The 19,923-nt window shown below is 33.9% G+C and overlaps 1 protein-coding gene across 3 annotated transcripts in view; it reads left to right on the top strand.

The window, feature by feature from the left end:
* Positions 1 to 19,923, top strand: part of cd2 (CD2 molecule) — a 124,780-nt gene that overhangs the window by 85,932 nt on the left and 18,925 nt on the right. For 2 of the 3 annotated variants that reach the window (XM_073842172.1, XM_073842170.1), the window contains exons 4-5: positions 12,242 to 12,538; positions 12,656 to 12,898. The exons of the other annotated variant lie outside the window; for it this stretch is intronic. In XM_073842172.1, the coding sequence (XP_073698273.1) occupies positions 12,242 to 12,538; positions 12,656 to 12,898 (540 nt within the window). The remainder of the gene's footprint in view (positions 1 to 12,241; positions 12,539 to 12,655; positions 12,899 to 19,923) is intronic. 3 annotated transcript variants of the gene reach the window in all.

Raw genomic sequence — 19,923 nt, 5'->3', positions numbered from 1 at the left:
CACAAAACGCTTCCACTACGAGACAAACTCTTTGAAGCATCTATAGGGTTGATAAATTAGAAATATATTTGTCTTTTATTTGGGTTTCAGCACATGTGGGAGTGGACGGAAAAGAAAAAGCTAATCAGTTGACAAAGCAGTGCCCTGAAACTACCAAATATAGAGATGAATATAGCACTAAGCATAAAAGAGTTTAAGGCCAAAATTAAAACAATTATTAAAAGGAAATGGCAAGATTTTTGGAATAAGGAGAAAAGAGGAAGACTTTTTTTCTATATTTAAAATCAAGTTGGAACTGAAAGAGGGAATTTTGGAAACAGGATAGAGGATAAAGTAAAAACTAGACTCAGATTGGGGCACACAGCTCTAAATCACTCTTTATATAGAATGAATAAACATGAGTCCGGGATTTGCAGTAAGTGTGGGGCAGCTGAAACTATAAAGCATGTACTGTATTGTGCTGTGAATGACAATGAAAGGACATGCCTGATGAAAGAATTAAGAGAAATGGATATTGGTCATTTTTCACTTAAAACTCTGCTAAATAATGGAGGAAATCATAATAGAATATATGATGCATTGATAAGGCATTTAAAGATAGTAGAATTGTTTCAAGCCACGTTTGTCTCGTCCAGTGTGCGATAAGAGATGGCTTGGGCTGTTTTGAAACCATCACAGAATGCAAGAGAGTGTGTGCTTTGGTGGCAAATACACTCTGAAATTAATAGTTTATTGATATAAAATAATAATTTTCTCTGAATTAGCACTCATGCATTCACTTAATGATCCTTCGACTGAAAAATTTCCAGGAGTTTAACGGCGAAAAATGAAAAAACACATACTGACAGGTTGGAAGGTGACTTTAGGGATGCACAGTAAATGATTTAAATTGTAAATAAATAAATAAAAATAATAATAATAGTAATAATAATAATAATTATTGTTTCACATGATTTATATTTTTTGATTAGATGCAGTTTAGCCTAGTCTATGACATTTAAAAAATATATTTTTTGAAGCATTCACTTAATGGCTCTTCGACTGAAAACTTTTCAGGAGATTAACGGCTTAAGACAAACTGAACACAAATAAAGATAGACATAATGATTTTTATAGAGCTTTTTACAGTATAGATTCTGTTAAAGCAGCTTTACAGTGTTAAACAGGAAAAAAGTCTGCAGGAGGGCAATAGTGTGCAGGAGGACAATAGTAATCCCAAAACCTTCTTCTTCTTCTTCTTTTTTTTTTTTTTTTAAGTATTGTGCACTGATTTAAATTATTATTATTATTTTATTTTTTTATTTTTTTACCACTTTGATAGAAAAATGACCACAAAAAATTATGACAGGGCAGATCTTTCTCACCAGGGGGCGCTCTGTTGTGTTTAAATCTAAGTCAGTAGAGGAGACACATACACAGTTCATTTCCCCTATTTACTGCTGTTAAAATAAGGCCTGGTTTCACAGACAGGGCTTAGACTAAGCCAGGATTAGGCCATAGTTCAATTAGGACATTTAAGTCATTTTTATAAACGTGACAAAACAAAGACACTGATATATTTTAAGATCAGTCAGTGCATGTTTCTTTTAGTTGAAACAGCTCAGACTTACATTTAAGTCTGGGACTAGGTTTAAGCCTCGTCTGTAAAACTGAGGGTAAATGTGCTAAGCAAACAGAATTAATTTGCTGAATTATCCACAACACAATGTGTGTGTGCATGTTATACAGTCTAATTCTGATGTAGGACACAAGGCAGAAAAAAGAGTTTTTTTCAAAAGCATGTTAAGCATGTTAAAAATGATTATACTCTTTAAGTAGTTCATGCATTACCTGAAGGAGGAAAAAATGACAACAAACCCATTGCCTTGGTATCTAAATTTATCAGAAATAAAATCATCCTCTGGTCTTCACCCAAATCGTGGTCAAAAGTAAAACAAAGAACATTTTGTTAAAATGCATTGCTATTTGGGCATATTTTATGCTTATTTGACTTGGGCTAGAGGCATCGCAAGCTTCTCATGCTGCTGGGAGAATGGAGCTTTTTGGCAACTTTTATAGCAGTCAGCCCCATCCCTTTTGGCTTCATGAAATCATTTGTTCATGTGAACTTCAGTATCAGACTAAACAGGAGTTTCCCCATACACTCTTAAAAATAAAGGTGCTTTAAAAGGTTCTTCACAGCGATGCCATTGAAAAACAATTTTTGGCTCCACGAAGAACCATTCAGTCAAACCATTCTTTTCATTCTTTTGATCTTTATTAAAACCTTGATAGTAAAAATGTAGGGCCTACCTGAAACAGCTTCTGTGGTGATGAACACAACGCAGATGGCAACCAACGTCAAGCATCGTAGAGGCATTTTTGTTGTACAGAAGATACGTTAATGCACTTTGTTTTGCTCTGTTGTTTTGTGTCTTTTACACACCTAAGACCAATGAGGTGTAAGAACAGAGGATATATATAGGAAGTTCAAAAACAGAAACCACAAACATGTGGTACTGGATTCAATTGGTTGCTACTGCTGTCTTGTGTACATATATGGCAAATGCTTGATTCCTGCCCCATATGTGCGTCTGTCTTCAGGAAGACCACCAACCATGACCTACGTTATGCACTACATGAAAAATGACCACAAAAGATGATCTCACTCGCGAGGAGTGCTTTGTTGTGTCTGAATGAAAGTAAAAAAAACTAAAGGAAAATTAAACTGAATGTATGAAGCAAATGGTTTGATTAACTATGTTCATACTTCCCTGAAGACTCTATAAAGCTTCTTCTGGATTCAAAAGTTTGCTTTAAAGGGGTCATCGGATGTTGTTTGAACATCAATGTGTGTTGGGAGTTTGTGTACACAACCACCCTACAATGATAAAAATCCACCCAGTGGTATTTTGTAATCTTTAAAAGTAATATCCCCTTCTGGTCACGATACACAGACAGAGGCCACTCCTACAATAGTTGATTGACATGAGCGCCTTACCTTAGACCCGCCCTCAACAAGCTGAAACAGTCCGACTCTGATCGCCATTGTGTGACTCAGGTGCAGAGGAAGACAAGAATGTCTCTGATTGAGCGATTGAGGTGTTCTGTTGCTGGATGCAATAATGAACATAGCAGTCCTCATTTACTCCCGACATCTGAGTGCTGAAGAAGCAGAGGATTAACGTTACTTTCGTTTTTAAAAAGGACAGTGTCGATCTTGATCTACATATGCATCTATGTTTGTGCAAATCATTCGTGATGCAGCTTCACCCACAGCAGAAGTAAGTATAAGGGTTTTTCATGCATCTTTGCCAACGGCCTTTCTTACTGTGATAATGTGCTTGTTGGCAAGTTTCGCCGCTAAACGCGGCTAAATGTGGCTAAATGTGGCTAAATGTTGCTAAAGTAAACATTACGGCTCATAATCCCACATCAGAAAGGGGCAGGGCGAGCAGAGCTCATTTGCATTTAAAGGGACCATGCAATAAAATGAGTTGAGCTGATTTTGACAAGGTAAAAGTGGATTTATAGTAGTGTAAAAAGTTTTTACACTACTATTGAGAATTTTTAACCAAAGTATATTATAGACTTTTCATTAAGACCCTAAAGAACCACATGAACTTGTGGAAAATGGGCATCCGATGACCCCTTAAATAAAAGTTTGAACCCAATTTATGTTTGACAGACAATTTTATACAAAATAATTGACATTATATTCAGTGTATCCACCTTTTTCTTCAACGTAAAATTAAGACAACTTTTTAACAGAAAAATTTTACAGAGAAAATGCATTTTTACTCTTCAGCCAAATCTTGGTCAAAAGTAAAACAAAGCAAAACATTTTGTGAAAAATGCTTATTTCTTGCATTTTCATTATTTATTCTGTAACTTTAGAATTTTTTTAAAAATAATATTTCTTAAAAACCTTTAATATTGCAAAAGAAGGTAACACCAGTGACAAAAAAAAGTACATGTGAAAAGACATTTTTCCATAACAAAAGTGGACATTTCTGTAGAATGCCCCAGATATAGTTCACCAGGGGCCGCTCTGTTCTGTTTGTATGGAAATCAGTGGACAGTAACAGAATCAATTAAACATGACATTTTGATATGGCAAGACTAAAACTTTTTTTAAAAAATACACCAATAAATATTATTTTATTGTTTTATTTACAACCTAAAAATAATTTTTAAAGTGAATGAAATAAACACACTGACCTACACACCCTAGCATTTGTCCCTAGAATGAAATGCTCTGTTATTGCCTTATTTGGAAGCTTCATGAATATTAATGAGCTCTGCTCTGATTGGTTGTTTCATAGAGCTGCTCATCTCTATAGATCACACATGGATAAAAATATATAATTAGGAGCTCTAGACGCTTTTAATATGCGGTTTGTTGAATCTGCCATTTTGAATCGCTGACATTTTAGTCTGATTACTGTGATGCATGTGCTCTGTGTAACTTTATAATGCAGAGGGAGTGATTCTTACCACACAAGTTCAGCAGCTTGACAGTGATTCTGAAGATCTGTAAATCATTCGCCATCATCAGAGCAGTCATCTCTCTGTTTACGTGCTAAGTGAAATCCTATGTATTGCAATGTAACAGGCTAGCGCTAGCATTAAGCTAACCGTGTCCCTTCAGTGACTTGCCTTGTTTTACTGATGTGCTGTTAGCGATGATTGGGCGATGCAAATGTTGGAGGCGTAACTATTAACGATCCCGGGACTGTTGCGTGATAGTCTGTGTTATGTTGGAATTTACCTATTTTTCAGTGGTCTATTCTTTTACTATACCAAGGTAAACACAGTTTTCCGTTCTATGGCACCTTTAAGTTGATTTAACCTAAAATTTTAAAGCAGCTGCTAAGCTTTAAGTTTTTTTGTTTAAGTTGAAACTGGTGACAACTTTTTACAGTGTACTGACTATTCAAACACGAGTTTTGAGCAGTGTAGAGTAGTGCTTGTTGTTTCGAAAATGCGGCCATGCCTTTGTGTTTGCGAGGCGCAACACAACGCATAAAAAATCATTCATAATCAGAGTCATTAGAATCAGTTGTAGTTATGTCCCCACTGGATGCAACAAATGCCTCGTTTATAATTGTTTCTGTCTCATTGCGGCCAGAAATGGCATCACAACAAAAGGGTCGTAACATTTCCTTCAAGCGCTTGAGGTATTCGGCCAATCACAACGCACCGGATAGCTGGCCAATCAGAGAACACCTCGCTTTTCATCAATCCAGGTGTTTCAGAAAGGCGGGGCAGAGAGGAACAACAATGTATGTGGAAAATAATATGTTTTGAACCTCAAACCACATAAACACATTGCATTTCACCAAATACACAAAATAATGCTCTTTTTAGCAACATCTTATGACCCCCTTAAAAAATCTATTGTTAGTGTCTAAAAGAAAAATTAAATAAATAAAAATAAAAAAGATTTAAGTCCGCAAAGCTAAATAAGACAGATTAATAATTCTAAAAACAAATATTTCTGTGAAACGCATTAGTTTGCACAGAGGAAAGCCCAATCTAGGACCTGCTCTGTACAGTTTAAGAATCTGTACTGATACAGCAGCAGAGGACGACTGTTATTTTGTTAAACAGAACTGAGAAAAAACAAAATGACGTCACAGGTTCCAGGTGATTAACTGGCAGAAAGGGCGTCTATGACCACCCACATGTGGAAAATTAATTTTAAAGTTGTTTAGCAATGAACCAAAAAAACAAAACAAAAAAAACCTATCAAAATGTACACAGAAAACATATTTTTGGAAATACTCACTTGGTGCACCATGGTATTTATCGAAGTACCAAAATATCAAAATCTGATACCATCATTGTATCATAATACTGCCACTATACAGTAAAATAATTATTCAGGTCAACATATACTATGATAGAGTATGATTTTCACATCTCTTGGTATTTACATGGTGCTCCACAGTATGCTCCACAAATCAATATTGGTCAAAGTTGACAGAATTACTAGCTGTATTAAAAAGATCATAATAAAAATGTGATGCTTTTTCAGTATTAATACGAATAAATATCATAATCAATATCCACTTACCCATAACTTCCAAGTTGAATCTTTGTTCCTGCTCTTTACTGTTGATGTCAATGGTATAAACTCCACTATGTTTAAAAGTTAAATTAGTTATCGTGATTTACAGAGTTGTGATGCCTTTGAATCTCTGATTTGGGAGGTTAAAACCATCATCATCCCATTCAATCGCCTTGACAAAAATTCCACTGCTGTTTTTGTGTTTCCATATAATGCTGGTGACAGGAGGATTTATGTTGGTTGGACCAAAAAGACACTGTATCACCCACTGCTTTCGTCTCATCTTTACGTAATGAATAAAATATGAGAGGAAACTTTAATGTTCAATAAAGCAAGTATCTATCCTTTATTAGTTATTTGTAATTTGAATATAATTAGAGGTGGGTAGAGTACCCAAAATCTGTACTCAAGTAACAGCACAAGTACTTATGGAAATATTTACTCAAGTATGAGTAAATAGTTACTCAATAGTTACTTGCGTAACAGTAAAAAAGTATCCGATCGAAAAAGTATTCAAGTAGCTAGTTACTAGTTACTTCTGATCTGATTGATATGAAGTGAAAACCCTAAATTTCAAACTTTTTGCTTCCACACATCTCTAAGTATTTATATATACGGGGCTCGCAAAATTTCTGGTAGCCCTTAAGGCAGGTACTCTTCAGATTTTGGTAGCCCGAAATTTTATTTTTTTTTATTTATTTTTTTTAAAGACCTTTTTTTATATCAGATAGGAGTCTAATCAAAAAATGTTTTTAATACACAAATATAAACAAATATCAAGGAAGTAATTTTATTTCATTATATTTATTTCATTTAGTGTATCTGCAGAATTTTTAAATATTAATTTAAAGCAATTCATAACCCTTTTTAAGATCTGCAAAAGTAAAATAAACAGTAATGGGATTGGACAATGTAAAGTAGAATATTAAGCCAAAAAATGGCATGATTTAAAATTCAGATACAGTTTCACACAAAAACAAAATATGTTACACTGTGGCATTTCATCCTTTATAACATTAAAAGGGATAAATTGAGTATATAATGTATCATATTTATTTAAAACATAAATATTACTGTACTTGTTTAGATTTTTAGAAGGCACCTTAACTTTTTACATTTACAACTCTGTGTTTGCTCCATAAAAACATGGGTCGATAATTGCAATCATTTGACCATAAACAGCTGAAAAAAAATGTATTGGAAATGAAAAATTCATTCTCTGTCACGAGGGGGTGCTTTAGGAGTGCTGAAATATTACGGATTCCAGAGGAACAGCTGTACACAAACCAGCATTAACGCAGTTTTATCAGACATGAAATGAAAACACGTTTCTGAGGACAGTAACGGAGGAACGCCATCAAATGTAGCGAAGTAAAAGTAAAGTTTTTTCACTATACATAATGACATAATGATTTTTTATATACTGTAGCTTTTTACAGTTCAGATTCTGTTAAAACAGCTTTACAGTGTGAGACAGGAAAATAGTGTGTCAGTATTGCAGGAGGACAATAAACTAAGCCAGGATTAGGCCATAGTTCAATTAGGACATTTAATTCATTTTTATAAACGTGACAAAACAAAGACACCGATATATTTTAAGATCAGACAGTGCAAGTTTCTTTTAGTTGAAACAGCTCAGACTTACATTTAAGTCTGGGACTAGGTTTAAGCCTTGTCTGTGAAACTGAGGGTAAATGTGCTAAGCAAACAGAAGTCATTTGCTGAATTATCCACAACACAATGTGTGTGTGCATGTTATACAGTCTAATACTGATGTAGGACACAATGCATTTTAAACATATCATAAATAATTTTTCAAAAAGAGTTTTTTTTTTTTTTCAAAAGCATGTTAAGCATGTTAAAAAATGATTTACGTTACATTATACTCTTTAAGTAGTTCATGCATTACCTGAAGGGGGAAAAAACAACAACAACCAGATTGCCTTGGAATCTATATTTAACAGAAAAAAAAGCATCCTCTGGTCTTCACCAAAATCTTGGTCAAAAGTAAAACAAAGCAGAACATTTTGTTAAAATGCATTGCTGTTTGTGAATATTTTATGCTTATTTCACTTGGGCTGGAGACATCGCGAGCTTCTCATGCTGCTGGGAGAATGGAGCCTTTTGGCAACTTGAACTTTTATAGCAGTCAGCCCCATCCCTTTTGGCTTCATGAAATCATTTGTTCACGTAAACTTCAGTATCAGAATAAACAGGAGTTTCCCCATACACTCTTAAAAATAAAGGTGCTTTAAAAGGTTCTTCACAGCAATGCCATTGAAGAACCATTTTTGGCTCCACAAAGAACCATTCAGGCAAAGGTTCTTTAAAGAACCATCTCTTTCTTACCTTTTTAATAATGGGAAAAACATTCTTTTGATCTTTATTAAAACCTTGAAAGTAAAAATGTAGGGCCTACCTGAAACAGCTTCTGGTGATGAACACAACGCAGATGGCAACCAACGTCAAGCATCGTAGAGTAGGGTGACCATATTCTGAGAATTTTAGCGCTTTTAGAAATCACACATTTATTTAAATTCTCTTTCTGTTTGAACTGAATCTTATATCACAACCTTATTGCCCTGTCATCCCTCTTAGTGTTTTCTTTATACAGGCCTAATACAAACATAAATAAATAATAGATAAAATGCGTAAATAAGAAGAAAGAGATAGCCTGCGTTTCGGCATGTTAGTGACACACAGCTCGTGCAGGGCAGCTCATCGTTTTGTTTTGTTTTTTCTTTATTGTATCAAATCATCATACAAATCGGTATAAATATCAGCGGCTGCTCCTTGTTTGTTTGTTTTTTGACAATTGGGTCTTTCACGTCATCAGACAGGTACCTCAGAATAATGCCGGTGGGCAGTGGCTGTATTTAAAGTGTTGAATTAATGACGGTCAGTGAAATGAGGTAAAAAAACCCGGACATTTTATGATATTTTACAAAATCCCTCCGGACATAATTTTATAGCCAAAAAGGAGGACATGTCTGGGTAAAAGGGTACCATACGTCCTATGGTCACCCTACCGTAGAGGCATTTTTGTTGTACAGAAGATACGTTAATGCCCTTTTATTTTGTTTTACATTGAGTGTCTTTTACACACCTAAGACCAATGGGGTGTAAGAACAGAGAATATATAGGAAGTTCAAAAACAGAAACCACAAACATTCGGTATTGGATGCGACTGGTTGCTACTGCTGTCTTGTGTACGTATATGGCAAATGCTTGATTTCTGACCCTTGTGTGCGTCTGTGTTCTGGAAGACCACCAACCACGACCTACACAGAAAGATTCTTCAGATGTTTAAGGTTCTTATGGAACCATTTAGACAAAAAAAAAGGTTCTTCTTTGGCATCGTGAAGCTTCTTTATTTTTAAGAGTGTAAGCCTACACCGCAACGGAAGAGACCAATCTAAAGGGAACTAACAACTTTAGCTGATGATTCAGCATAACCTTCAAATCCCTGATCACAAACTTTCTGTTCTCTTTTCTGTCTCGTCTCCTCAAGCTGATTGTGAAAAGGTTCTGGAACATTTGCTGTCTTCAGCAGAGCAATGAGCTGCAAATCCAGCCTTGTATTTTTATCCCTCTGTGGCTTTGCTGCACTGACTGGTAAGTTATGATTTTGTTTAGATATTTTAATATTCTGATGCAAAATGCCCCTTTTATCTGCTTATATATATATATTTTTTTTTTATTTTTTTTTATTTTTTTTTTTACAACCTAGACATTTTTTTTTTTTAATGAAATAAACACACTGACCTACATACTGTATTTTGTAATTTGCATCAGAATTTAGGCTACTGTGTTTGGGTTTGACACACGACGGAATATTAGTCCTGCTTTTTTCACTGTGTGGTGTGAGAACAGTGTGGATCTCACTGAATGCAGCGTTTGCAAGAGTTCGCAGCATTGATCTGATTGGTCTGCATAACTGTCATTAGTTGCAGTCTTGCATAACCACCAAATCCCTGATCACAAACTTTCTCTTCTCTTTTCTGTTTCTGTGAACGGAAATAGTTTTTATCTCCTGGAGCTGAATGTAAAAAGGTTTTGGAACGTTTGCTGTTTTCAGAAGAGCAATGAGCTGTCAGTACCGTGTCGTATTTTTATTCCTTTGTGGCATCACTGCATTCTCTGGTAGGTTATGTTTCATTTTCTGTTGTTTTTATAATTTAAAGTTTAATCATTTTAGGGACTTTAATGTAGGTGCAATATATGTTTTGTTGTTGAGATTAAAAGTTATAATTTGATTTAAAAACTTAACGTGGAAACATTGGGCTACTTCATAGGAACATCTAAATTCACTTTTGTGGGGAAACATCAGTTAAATACCTTTTATGGTAACAATTGCGCTTTAACAGTAATTTTAAAATGCAAATCTAGTGATGTTTATATGCAAACTGCTGCAATGAGAATTTGTGCACATGTACATTTATTAGAAGACACTTATAGAAAGTCTAAAATATTGACTGTTTGGAGAAGATAAAATGTTGGATGGCTAATTTTTTTTTTTTTTTTTGCAAATCAACTGATTTTAGGCCATTCTAGGTCTTCATCTGATAGGGTTTCTGTGCCAGTGTTCAACCTTATGTAAGAAATCTTGGGGTTACGTTTGATTCATTACTCAACTTTGAGAAACAAATTAGCACAGTGTTAAAGGGCAGATTTTTCCATCTGAGATCAATTGCGAAACCGAAACAGTTTCTGCCCCATAAAGTTTTTTATTGACTGTAATCCATACTTTCATAACATCATGTTTTTGTGGCCTGGCTCAAACGATGATCTTTTGTCTGCAAATTGTCCCAAAATACTGCAAGGCGTCTTACTGAAACAACAAAAAGGGGTCACTTTCTTTAATTTTAGCATTTCTTAGGCTTCCTGTAAAGTTTAAAACTGACTTTAAAAACAAGGTAAAACCAACCTTTTCAGCTACAGCTCCTAAACTTTTAAATAGTTTGCCTGTAAATGTGAAATTTTCTCCTGCACAAGCCAGTTTTAAATATGTTCCTAAATCTTATTTGTTTTCTTTTTCTGGCTTTTATAGGGTTAGAGTTTTAGATTTTTATTTATTGATTTTTGCATGTTTCAATAATGCATGTTTCCTTTTATGCTTTTTATAGGCTCTGTGTTTTGTTCTGATACAATTTTACCCAACTTGACTTTTGACATGCAGTCAAATTATACATTCCACAAATACATAGCAAGAAAAGATTATTTATAAAAATGTTCTTCATGCTTGTTCTTTAGCAAAATGGTTCTGAGTGATTTTTTTTTTTTTTTTTTTTAAACTGAAAGGTTCTTTGGTGAACCAGAAATTTTTGGGGGGTGTTTTCTAGGGCATTGACACAAAAACCTTTTGAAACTTTTTTTTTAGTCTCACATAGAAGTCTATATGTCAGTTACTAAGGCTTTGAATAAAACGTCTTATTTAACATTTGCTCATTGAATCAGGCTCTGATTGGTTGACTTCAAATATCTAAAATTGGAATAATTTTTCTGAAATTTCAGTATCATAATATGATGGATAACACAGACTTGAACTTAAACATTATATTTTCAGAACCTTTTTTTTTTTTACAATGTTGGATCAGGAAAAAAATGCTGTAAATTTTTGAACGATTAAATGTTATCATGATTTTGTTACCATTTGTAACATGTGGTTTGGGTTTTGTTTTGGAGTTTTGTTTCATGTTCATGTTTTCATATCTTTTATTTTGTATTTGATTCATGCTGTTGTGTCTGCTTCCCTTTCCCTGTTGTATTCCTGCCATTGGGTCCTCTGTTCCATGTATCATGTTCTGATTGGTTGCTAGGGTCTTGGTTCATTGTTTTTCATTAGTTGGTTTTTGTCATGTGACCTGTATTGTCTAGTATAAAGTTGTAATCCTGCTGGTTGGTGAGTATCTGTTCATGTCAAGTCTATGTCAAGTCTATGTCAAGTCAAGTCTGTTTTGGATTATGTTATTGTTTGTTTTTCACACTTGTAAATAAAACCGCACTTGGGTTCATCACTACATCTCGCATTCAGTGGACTCATTGTTACACCATTTTACCTGTTCCATGATGCAGGTCCCCATATGTAACAACATGCCCCATATGTTTTGATAACAGGCCCTGTTGTTGTAGTCAGTGTGAGTTAAATAAACTGTATAATTTTTATGTGCTAATATCATTTTATTGCAGTTTCAACACGGACATGTGGAAAAGAGCTACTAGAGGGAACGTCCTGCACCATCAAGCTGAAAACAAAAAGATATGAAAGACCTGAAGAGATAAAATGGATCCATCTCTCTAGCAGTGCCTTAATTATCAGGAAAAGGGGGAAGATCAAGACAAACACTCGAGGTGTAAAAATGGAAGATGATGGATCATTAACATTTGAAAGTGTTCGTCTGAAGGACAGCGGCAAATATAAATACTATGCTTATAATGATGAAGGTAGAGAAATTGCTAATGGAGAAGAGGAAATTAATGTTTATGGTAAGATGATAAATACTTGTACCCTTCTAAAACAATTCAAGTAATAATAATAACAAAGACTGTACATTTCTCCAGTATGTCCAGTAGAAGGAAATAACCAGCATGTTTCTGTCACAGCAAAGGCTCCTAAACCTACTGTGAAGATCAGCTGCAAAACTGATGGGGATGCTGCACTCACCTGTGACATTGGAGACCATACAAATCTGATCATATCTTGGTATAAAGAAGCCAAAATTATCCAGAATGAAAAAAAACCTGAACTGCTCTTAACATCTGCTCAAGTACAGCAGAATAAAGTGTACTCATGCAGTGTAAGCAATCCTGTTAGCAGTGAACAAAGTGACAGCATTACAGTATCATGTAAGTAATTCTTATTTCACATGCTTCTCATTCTTCAATGTATTGAGTTTGTTTTAGTTTTCAGAATTTTGAACAGCTTAAAATAGATGAATGATCGTCTCACAGGTGGTACAGGTGTACACGAAAGCTCAGGTCCTCGTAAATTTGGCTTTGATTTCTGGATGATGGTGAGCATTTTAGCAAGTTCGGGAGCCCTTCTGCTATTTCTGCTACTGCTGACATGTGTTCTCATGCTCTCTAACCAACGCAAGAAGCACCGAAATGGTAAGAGTTGTCTTTACCACCTTGGAAATTATAACTTTTGAGCATTTGTATTTTCAGAAAAAGGGAAAATTATCAAACTGTGAAGCTGTGGCTGTTCTTGGTAATCTTTAAAAGGTCAAACCACAATCCTCCAGACATCAGCATATTTACAGTAAATGTCAAATTTACATTTGAATACAAACTTACATGTATTTATTTAGCAAATGTATTTATCAAATGCTAAATAATAGTAGTAGTATAAAAATATATAGTCATATAAATACATTTTGTAATCACTTCTCAAAAATGACCTATTTGTTGTAATTACCTAAAAGTCACCACTTTTATCAAGAAAATCTAAATTCCACCTAAATTCTTCCATATTTTGCATATTAATTATATTCCTATTTTATTCTACTATTTTATTATTATTTTAATTTTATTATTTGTAGATAATGTAAATTTAAAAGTCTTTTTACAGCTAAAGTTCACTCCATATTTCTCTATTTCTAATTTGTAAAATTCTCTTATTTCTTTATACAGGAACGTTTCTTTTCTTTTTACATTTTTAGGTCATTAGCAGTCGTATAAGCCTTTCACTTCATATCACACTGTATGACTATGTATGTGACAAATAAAATTTGAATTTGAGGGTAAAAGAAGCAATCAGAACAGCAAAGAGAGAAAAGGGATCAATTTAATTTTTTTTAAGTAAATTGAAAAATAATAAGCATTAACAATAACAATATGTACCCTATAGTGAAAAATAAATATACAAAAATCTTTAAATATTAATACTCATTTATTTCATGCTAAGTATACTACAAATGCATTTACATATGATGTACTTATGTAAATAAAAATACCCTGAAATTGTACGGTTATTATACTAAACAGGTAGCCTATATAAACTGGAATATGCTTTTTACTTGATGCACTTTTATTGTGCGGAGGTAGAGCTTATTAGACTGATATTATTTAAAGATAATACAATCTTCATCACAAGTGACATTAAAACACTTTTTAGGCTTGATATTAAGATATGTGCATTGTACAAAAGTTGTTCTCCACAAAGTGCAATTACAATTTTGATATCAGTCAGTCTAAAATTAAATGTCAGCAAATATGTTAATAGACTTGAACTATACTTAGTATAAAATAAATGCATTTCAAATCTGTTTATCTTTTACTATTTTAGGGTGAAAATATTTGCAAAATAAATTTGTACCAATAAAAAAAAAATGAATGTATTTTTTAAAATAATGAAGTATCCTTCTGGTGGGGTATATTTGAATATGGCATATCTGAAATATGCCAACGTTTTGACCATCTTGTGTTTGAAATCTTTCAGATAAGAGAGCGTTCAGGCTGAGGAATCTTCAAACTCCAGAACCTGCCAAAAGAGATCGAAACAGCAGTTCATTACAAATGACAACCTGTGTTCATACGTCCCTAAACACACATAAATCAGCTTATGAATCGTATGAAAGTTTATGTTCAGACAGTTATGAAGACACAGCTGTGCTTTAGACGATCAATGATGAGCAATTGTGTGGCTGATGTTGTATCTGTCATACAAATATAAATATTTATATGTACATTATAAAACATACCGTCTTGATTTTCCACAAAGAAATTAAACTTACTCTTGAATTTCCCTGATCGTCCACAGCAAGCAGCACAATAACCTTATTAAACAAGAAAAACAATGACACAGTCATTAACAGTCAACATGAAATCATAATTAACCCTATTTCTTTTATTAATACATGAGTTTATGTTATTTGTAAATGGTTAGAATTGCTTTAAAGAGTAAACACAACAGCGGTCTTACCACAAAAATAAAGGGAAAGGATAATGAGGATGATAACCACGGCAACCAAAGAAAAGGCAATTGCAATGACAAGACTTGTCTTTGAATCTAATGAAGAAAAAAATGTAACAGTTATAAAGCAAATCAAGCCCTGCATTTAAATGATCACAATTAGGGTAACATTACTGAACTATGTCAATTTAGAGAAAAACGTATAGATTTATCTAGCTACATGCAGAATTATGTTGTGTAGAGTTTCTTCGCTGACTTACTGTCAAAGAGATCTTTCTCATAGACCGGATCACTGGTCTCCTCACTGACTGCGTTCTGGAGCGTGCATGTGAAGTAGTTTTCTGGATTTCTGTTTTTAACTGCGATGAGCTCTCCTTTTGGAAACTCCTTTGAGCCGTTCAGTTTATCTCCAGTGGAATTCCTCCAGATGATCGTTTCACTGTACTTGCATATAATATATACAACGTCGGGGTTACTGCTCAGCTCTGTTTCTATCACAGGTTTAGGGACCCGCTCTGTCAAAGATACAATGAAAATCAAACTCACAGAGAAAAAACAAAAAACAAATGAAACACAACTACAGCCTTGGAAAAAATGTTGTGAAAATGGTGCTATAATTGTATCAGATAATAATGTTGTTTTACTTTAATACAAACCATCACTAATTTAAACAATATTTTTGTTAGGATTGGACAATATTTGGCTGAGATTTGAAAGGAATCGGAATAACATTGAGAAAATCGCCTTTAAAGTTGTCCAAATGAAGTTCTTAGCAATGCATACTACACTCTTAAAAATAAAGGTGCTTTGAAAGGTTCTTCACAGCGATGCCATAGAAGAACCATTTTTGGTTCCACAAAGAACCAATTAGTCAAAGGTTATTTAAAGAACCATCTTTCTTACCTTTTTATAATATTTTATAACCTTCTTTAACCACAAATAACCTTCTGTGATGTTTAAGGTTCTTTATGGAACCATTTAGACAAAAAAGGTTCTTCTATGGCATCGTGAAAACCTTTATTTTTAAGAATGCACTAATCGAAAAATAAGTTTGGATATATTTATGGTTGGAAATTTACAAAATATATTCAAGGAACAGGTTTTTACGATTTTTGGCATAAAAAGAAAAAAAAATAGCAAGTTTTTACCCATACAATGCTACTTACAGTGAAGGAAAAATTGATTTGAACCATTGCTGATTTTGTACGTTTGCCCACTGACAAAGAAGTTTTGAATTTAGCATTTTAATGGTGTGTTTATTTAAACAGTGAGAGTTGGAATAACAACAAAAAATCCAGAAAAACACATTTTAAAAAAGTTATAAATTAATTTGCATTAAATAAGTGAAATAAGTATTTGATCCCCTATCAATCAGCAAGATTTCTGGCTTCCAGGTATCTTTTATACAGGTAACAATCTGAGATTTGGAGCACTCTCTTAACCCTTATGCGGTCTTCGTTTTGGAATCACACTCATGGTCTTTGGGGTCTCTAGAGACCCCAGGCAACAAAACTTAAATTTTGTAACAAAATAATAGTTTAAAAAATATATAATAATTTTATTCCTGTTTTTTAATGTTTTTGCTCCACGATTGTGCAGTTTTCGTAGGATTTATGCTATTTGTTAAATATATATAAATTATTAAATAAATATTTATTTTTAATAGTTTTATATGCAAAAACAGCTTTTTATGTAAAATTCACTTTACAAAATACCCACATTTTAAACTTTCATTCATGGGGATAGCATGGATAATTTGATATGGTTTAGTGTAAGATTTTTGCCCATTTTTTGGAAAATGCAGTTTTAAAAGTAAAAAAATATAACTTTTACCACTAGATGGCTGCAGAGCACTACTACTGTGTTACTACTACTAATTGCTATTTGACCAACAATAAGATATTTTTTCACAAGTTTTTTTTCAGTTGAGTACATTTCTACATATTATGAAATCACAATTATAACAATAAAAAATGCTTTTTGTCAAAGTTAAGCATTTTTTGTACTGAAACAAAACCAGTTCTATTACATATTGAGTAGCAGTACACAACATGAACATAAGAATGCAACAACAACATCTTTTTTTTTTCTTTTTTTTTGACAAATTATAAGAGAGCAGTTTTTATGGTCTCCAAATGTAGTCCTGTGTGTTTCATGATATGTAGATATGAACTCAACTGAAAAAAACTTGTGAAAAGATATCTTTCAGGTGGTCGAACAGCAAAAAGCATATAGTGGAGCTCTGCAGCCACCTACTGGTAAAAGTATTTTTTTTTTACTTTTAAAACTGTATTTTCCAAAAGATGGGCAAAAGTCTTACACTAAATCATGTGAAATTATCCATTTTATCCTCATGAATGAAATTTAGACATGTGGGTTTTTTATGAAAGGGAATTTTACAAAAAAAGCTGTTTTTGTATAAAAACCTATAAAAAATATTAATTTATTAATTTATATATATTACAAAAATATCCTAAATCCTCCAAAAACTGTACACTTGAGGAGTAAAAACATTAATAAACAGGAAAATAACATTTGTTTTGTTTTTTTAACTATTATTTTATAACAAAAATTGCATTTTGTTAGACCCCAAAGACCACGAACGTGAGTATTTTTTTCACACTAACATAAAATCAAGCTATCATTCCAATTTAATTTTTAATTTGTAGATAAAGATAGTGTTGACTGATTTACAAAGTCTCATACCATTTGGACAAAGGGAACATTTTTTTAAATTTTAGCGAACGCCATTCGGGGTCCAGAAATCCCCCGAAGACTGCATAAGGGTTAAAGCGATTGCTCCTAATCTCAGCGTGTTACCTGTATAAAAGACTCCACAGAAGCAATCAATCAGATTCCAAACTCTCCACCATAAGAGGAAGTCAGGCACAAGATTGTAGACCTAAACAAGGCTGGACTGGGCTACAAGACCATCGCCAAGCAGCTTGGTGAGAAGGTGACAATACATGTAGTTGGAGAGATTATTCGATATTGGAAGAAACACAAAACAACCGTCAATCTCCATTGGTCTGGGGCTCCATGCAGGATCTCACCTCGTGGAGTTTCAGTGATCATGAGATCGGTGAGGAATCAGCCCAGAACTACATAGGAGGATCTTGTCAATGATCGCAAGGCAGCTGGGACCATAGTAACCAAGAAAACAATTGGTAACACACTACGCCCTGAAGGACTGAAATCCTGCAGTGCCTGCAATGTGCCCCTGCTCAAGAAAGCACATGTACAGACCCATCTGTAGTTTGCCAATGAACATCTGAATGATTCAGAGGACAACTGGGTGAAAGTGTTGTGGTCAGATGAGACCAAAATCGAGCTCTTTGGCATCAACTACACTCGCTGTGTTTGGAGGAGGAGGAATGTTGTCTATGACCCCAAGAACACCATCCCCACCATCAAACATGGAAGTGGAAACATTATACTTTGGGGTTTTTTTCTGCTAAGGGGACAGGACAATCCCATGGAAAATCTGTGGAGGAAACTGAAGGTTTGAGTCGCCAAACATTAGCCTTAAAACCTTAATGACTTGAAGAGGATCTGCAATGAGGAGTGGGACAAACCTGGTGGACTACTACAAGAAACGTCTGAACTCTGTGATTGCCAACAAGGGTTTGCCACTAAGTACTAAGTCATATTTTGCGAAGAGGTCAAATACTTAGTTTACTCATTAAAATGCAAATACATTTTTAACTTTTTGGAAATGTGTTTTCTGGATTTTTTGCTGTTATTCTGTCTCTCACTGTTTACATAAACCTATCATTAATATTATAAACCTATCAATTCTTTGACAGTGGCCAAACGTACAAAATTAGCAGGGGATCAAATAATGTTTTACCTTACTGTATGACTGGTTTGTGGCCCAGGGTCACATATATTAAATTACCATGGTAGTATTTCTGTATCTGAAATCATGTAAAAACAACTAAAATAATTTCATGATGATGACGATCATATTAATGCAGTATTTAAACTGAATAAATGTAATGACAAATATCCACTTACCCAGCACTTCCAAGTTGAATCTTTGTTCGTGCTCTTTACTGTTGATGTCAATGGTGTAAAGTCCACTATGTTCGACAGTTAAATCCGTTATAGTGATTTCTCCAGTTTTGTTATTAAGAGTTGTGATGTGTTTGAATCTCTGATTCGGGGTGTTAACACCATCATCATCCCATTCAATCGCCTTGGTAACAATTCCACTGTTGGGTTTGTGTTTCCAAATAATGCTGCTGACTGAAGAATTTATTTTGTCTGGACGAAAACGCACCTCATCACCCACTGCTTTCTTCACATCTTCACCTAATGAATAAAATTAAAAATGGAAGTCAACATTCAACAATCAAGCTGGAAGCTGGTCATCCAGCCTGGTCATAGTTGGTCAGCAGGAGTTTTGGCCACTTCCTTAGCTGGTCAGGCTGGTAGACCAGCTAAAACCAGCCAACCATCTTAGGCTGGTTTTAGCTGGGGGGGTTTCAGCAAGGTTTTAGCAGCATTAGCATCCTAGCTAACATTATAATACACAAATATGATCATATAAATCAAATACCAGGCAATAACAAAAACAGCTGTAAATCTAATTACATAAAATACACTGGAATCATTTAATATTTGTTAAATAGACAACAGTAGCCTACTATATTATTTTTAAAAAGCTGCTTTACCTGAGAACCAGAGGAAAAAAATGTAGAACATTTATTTATTCATGTAATTACATTGTTTAGAGCATAAAAAAGTGAAAAAAAATTTTTTTAATAATAAATAATGATATTTCATTCATAAGTTATACAATGTCTTTGGTAGAGGACATCAGGACTCTATTTATTTATTTATTAATAAAAAGACATGAATTAACATGCATAGGCAAAAACAATATATTTTTTTAAATCACCAAAACATCTTTAGTTTTTAGGATTTTTTTTAAACGCTGTATTAAGATGAGTCT

Source organism: Garra rufa, chromosome 6 (genome assembly GCF_049309525.1).
Source record: "Garra rufa chromosome 6, GarRuf1.0, whole genome shotgun sequence".
Taxonomy (NCBI): Eukaryota; Metazoa; Chordata; class Actinopteri; order Cypriniformes; family Cyprinidae; genus Garra; species Garra rufa.
This window is presented reverse-complemented; position numbering and strand designations above follow the sequence as displayed.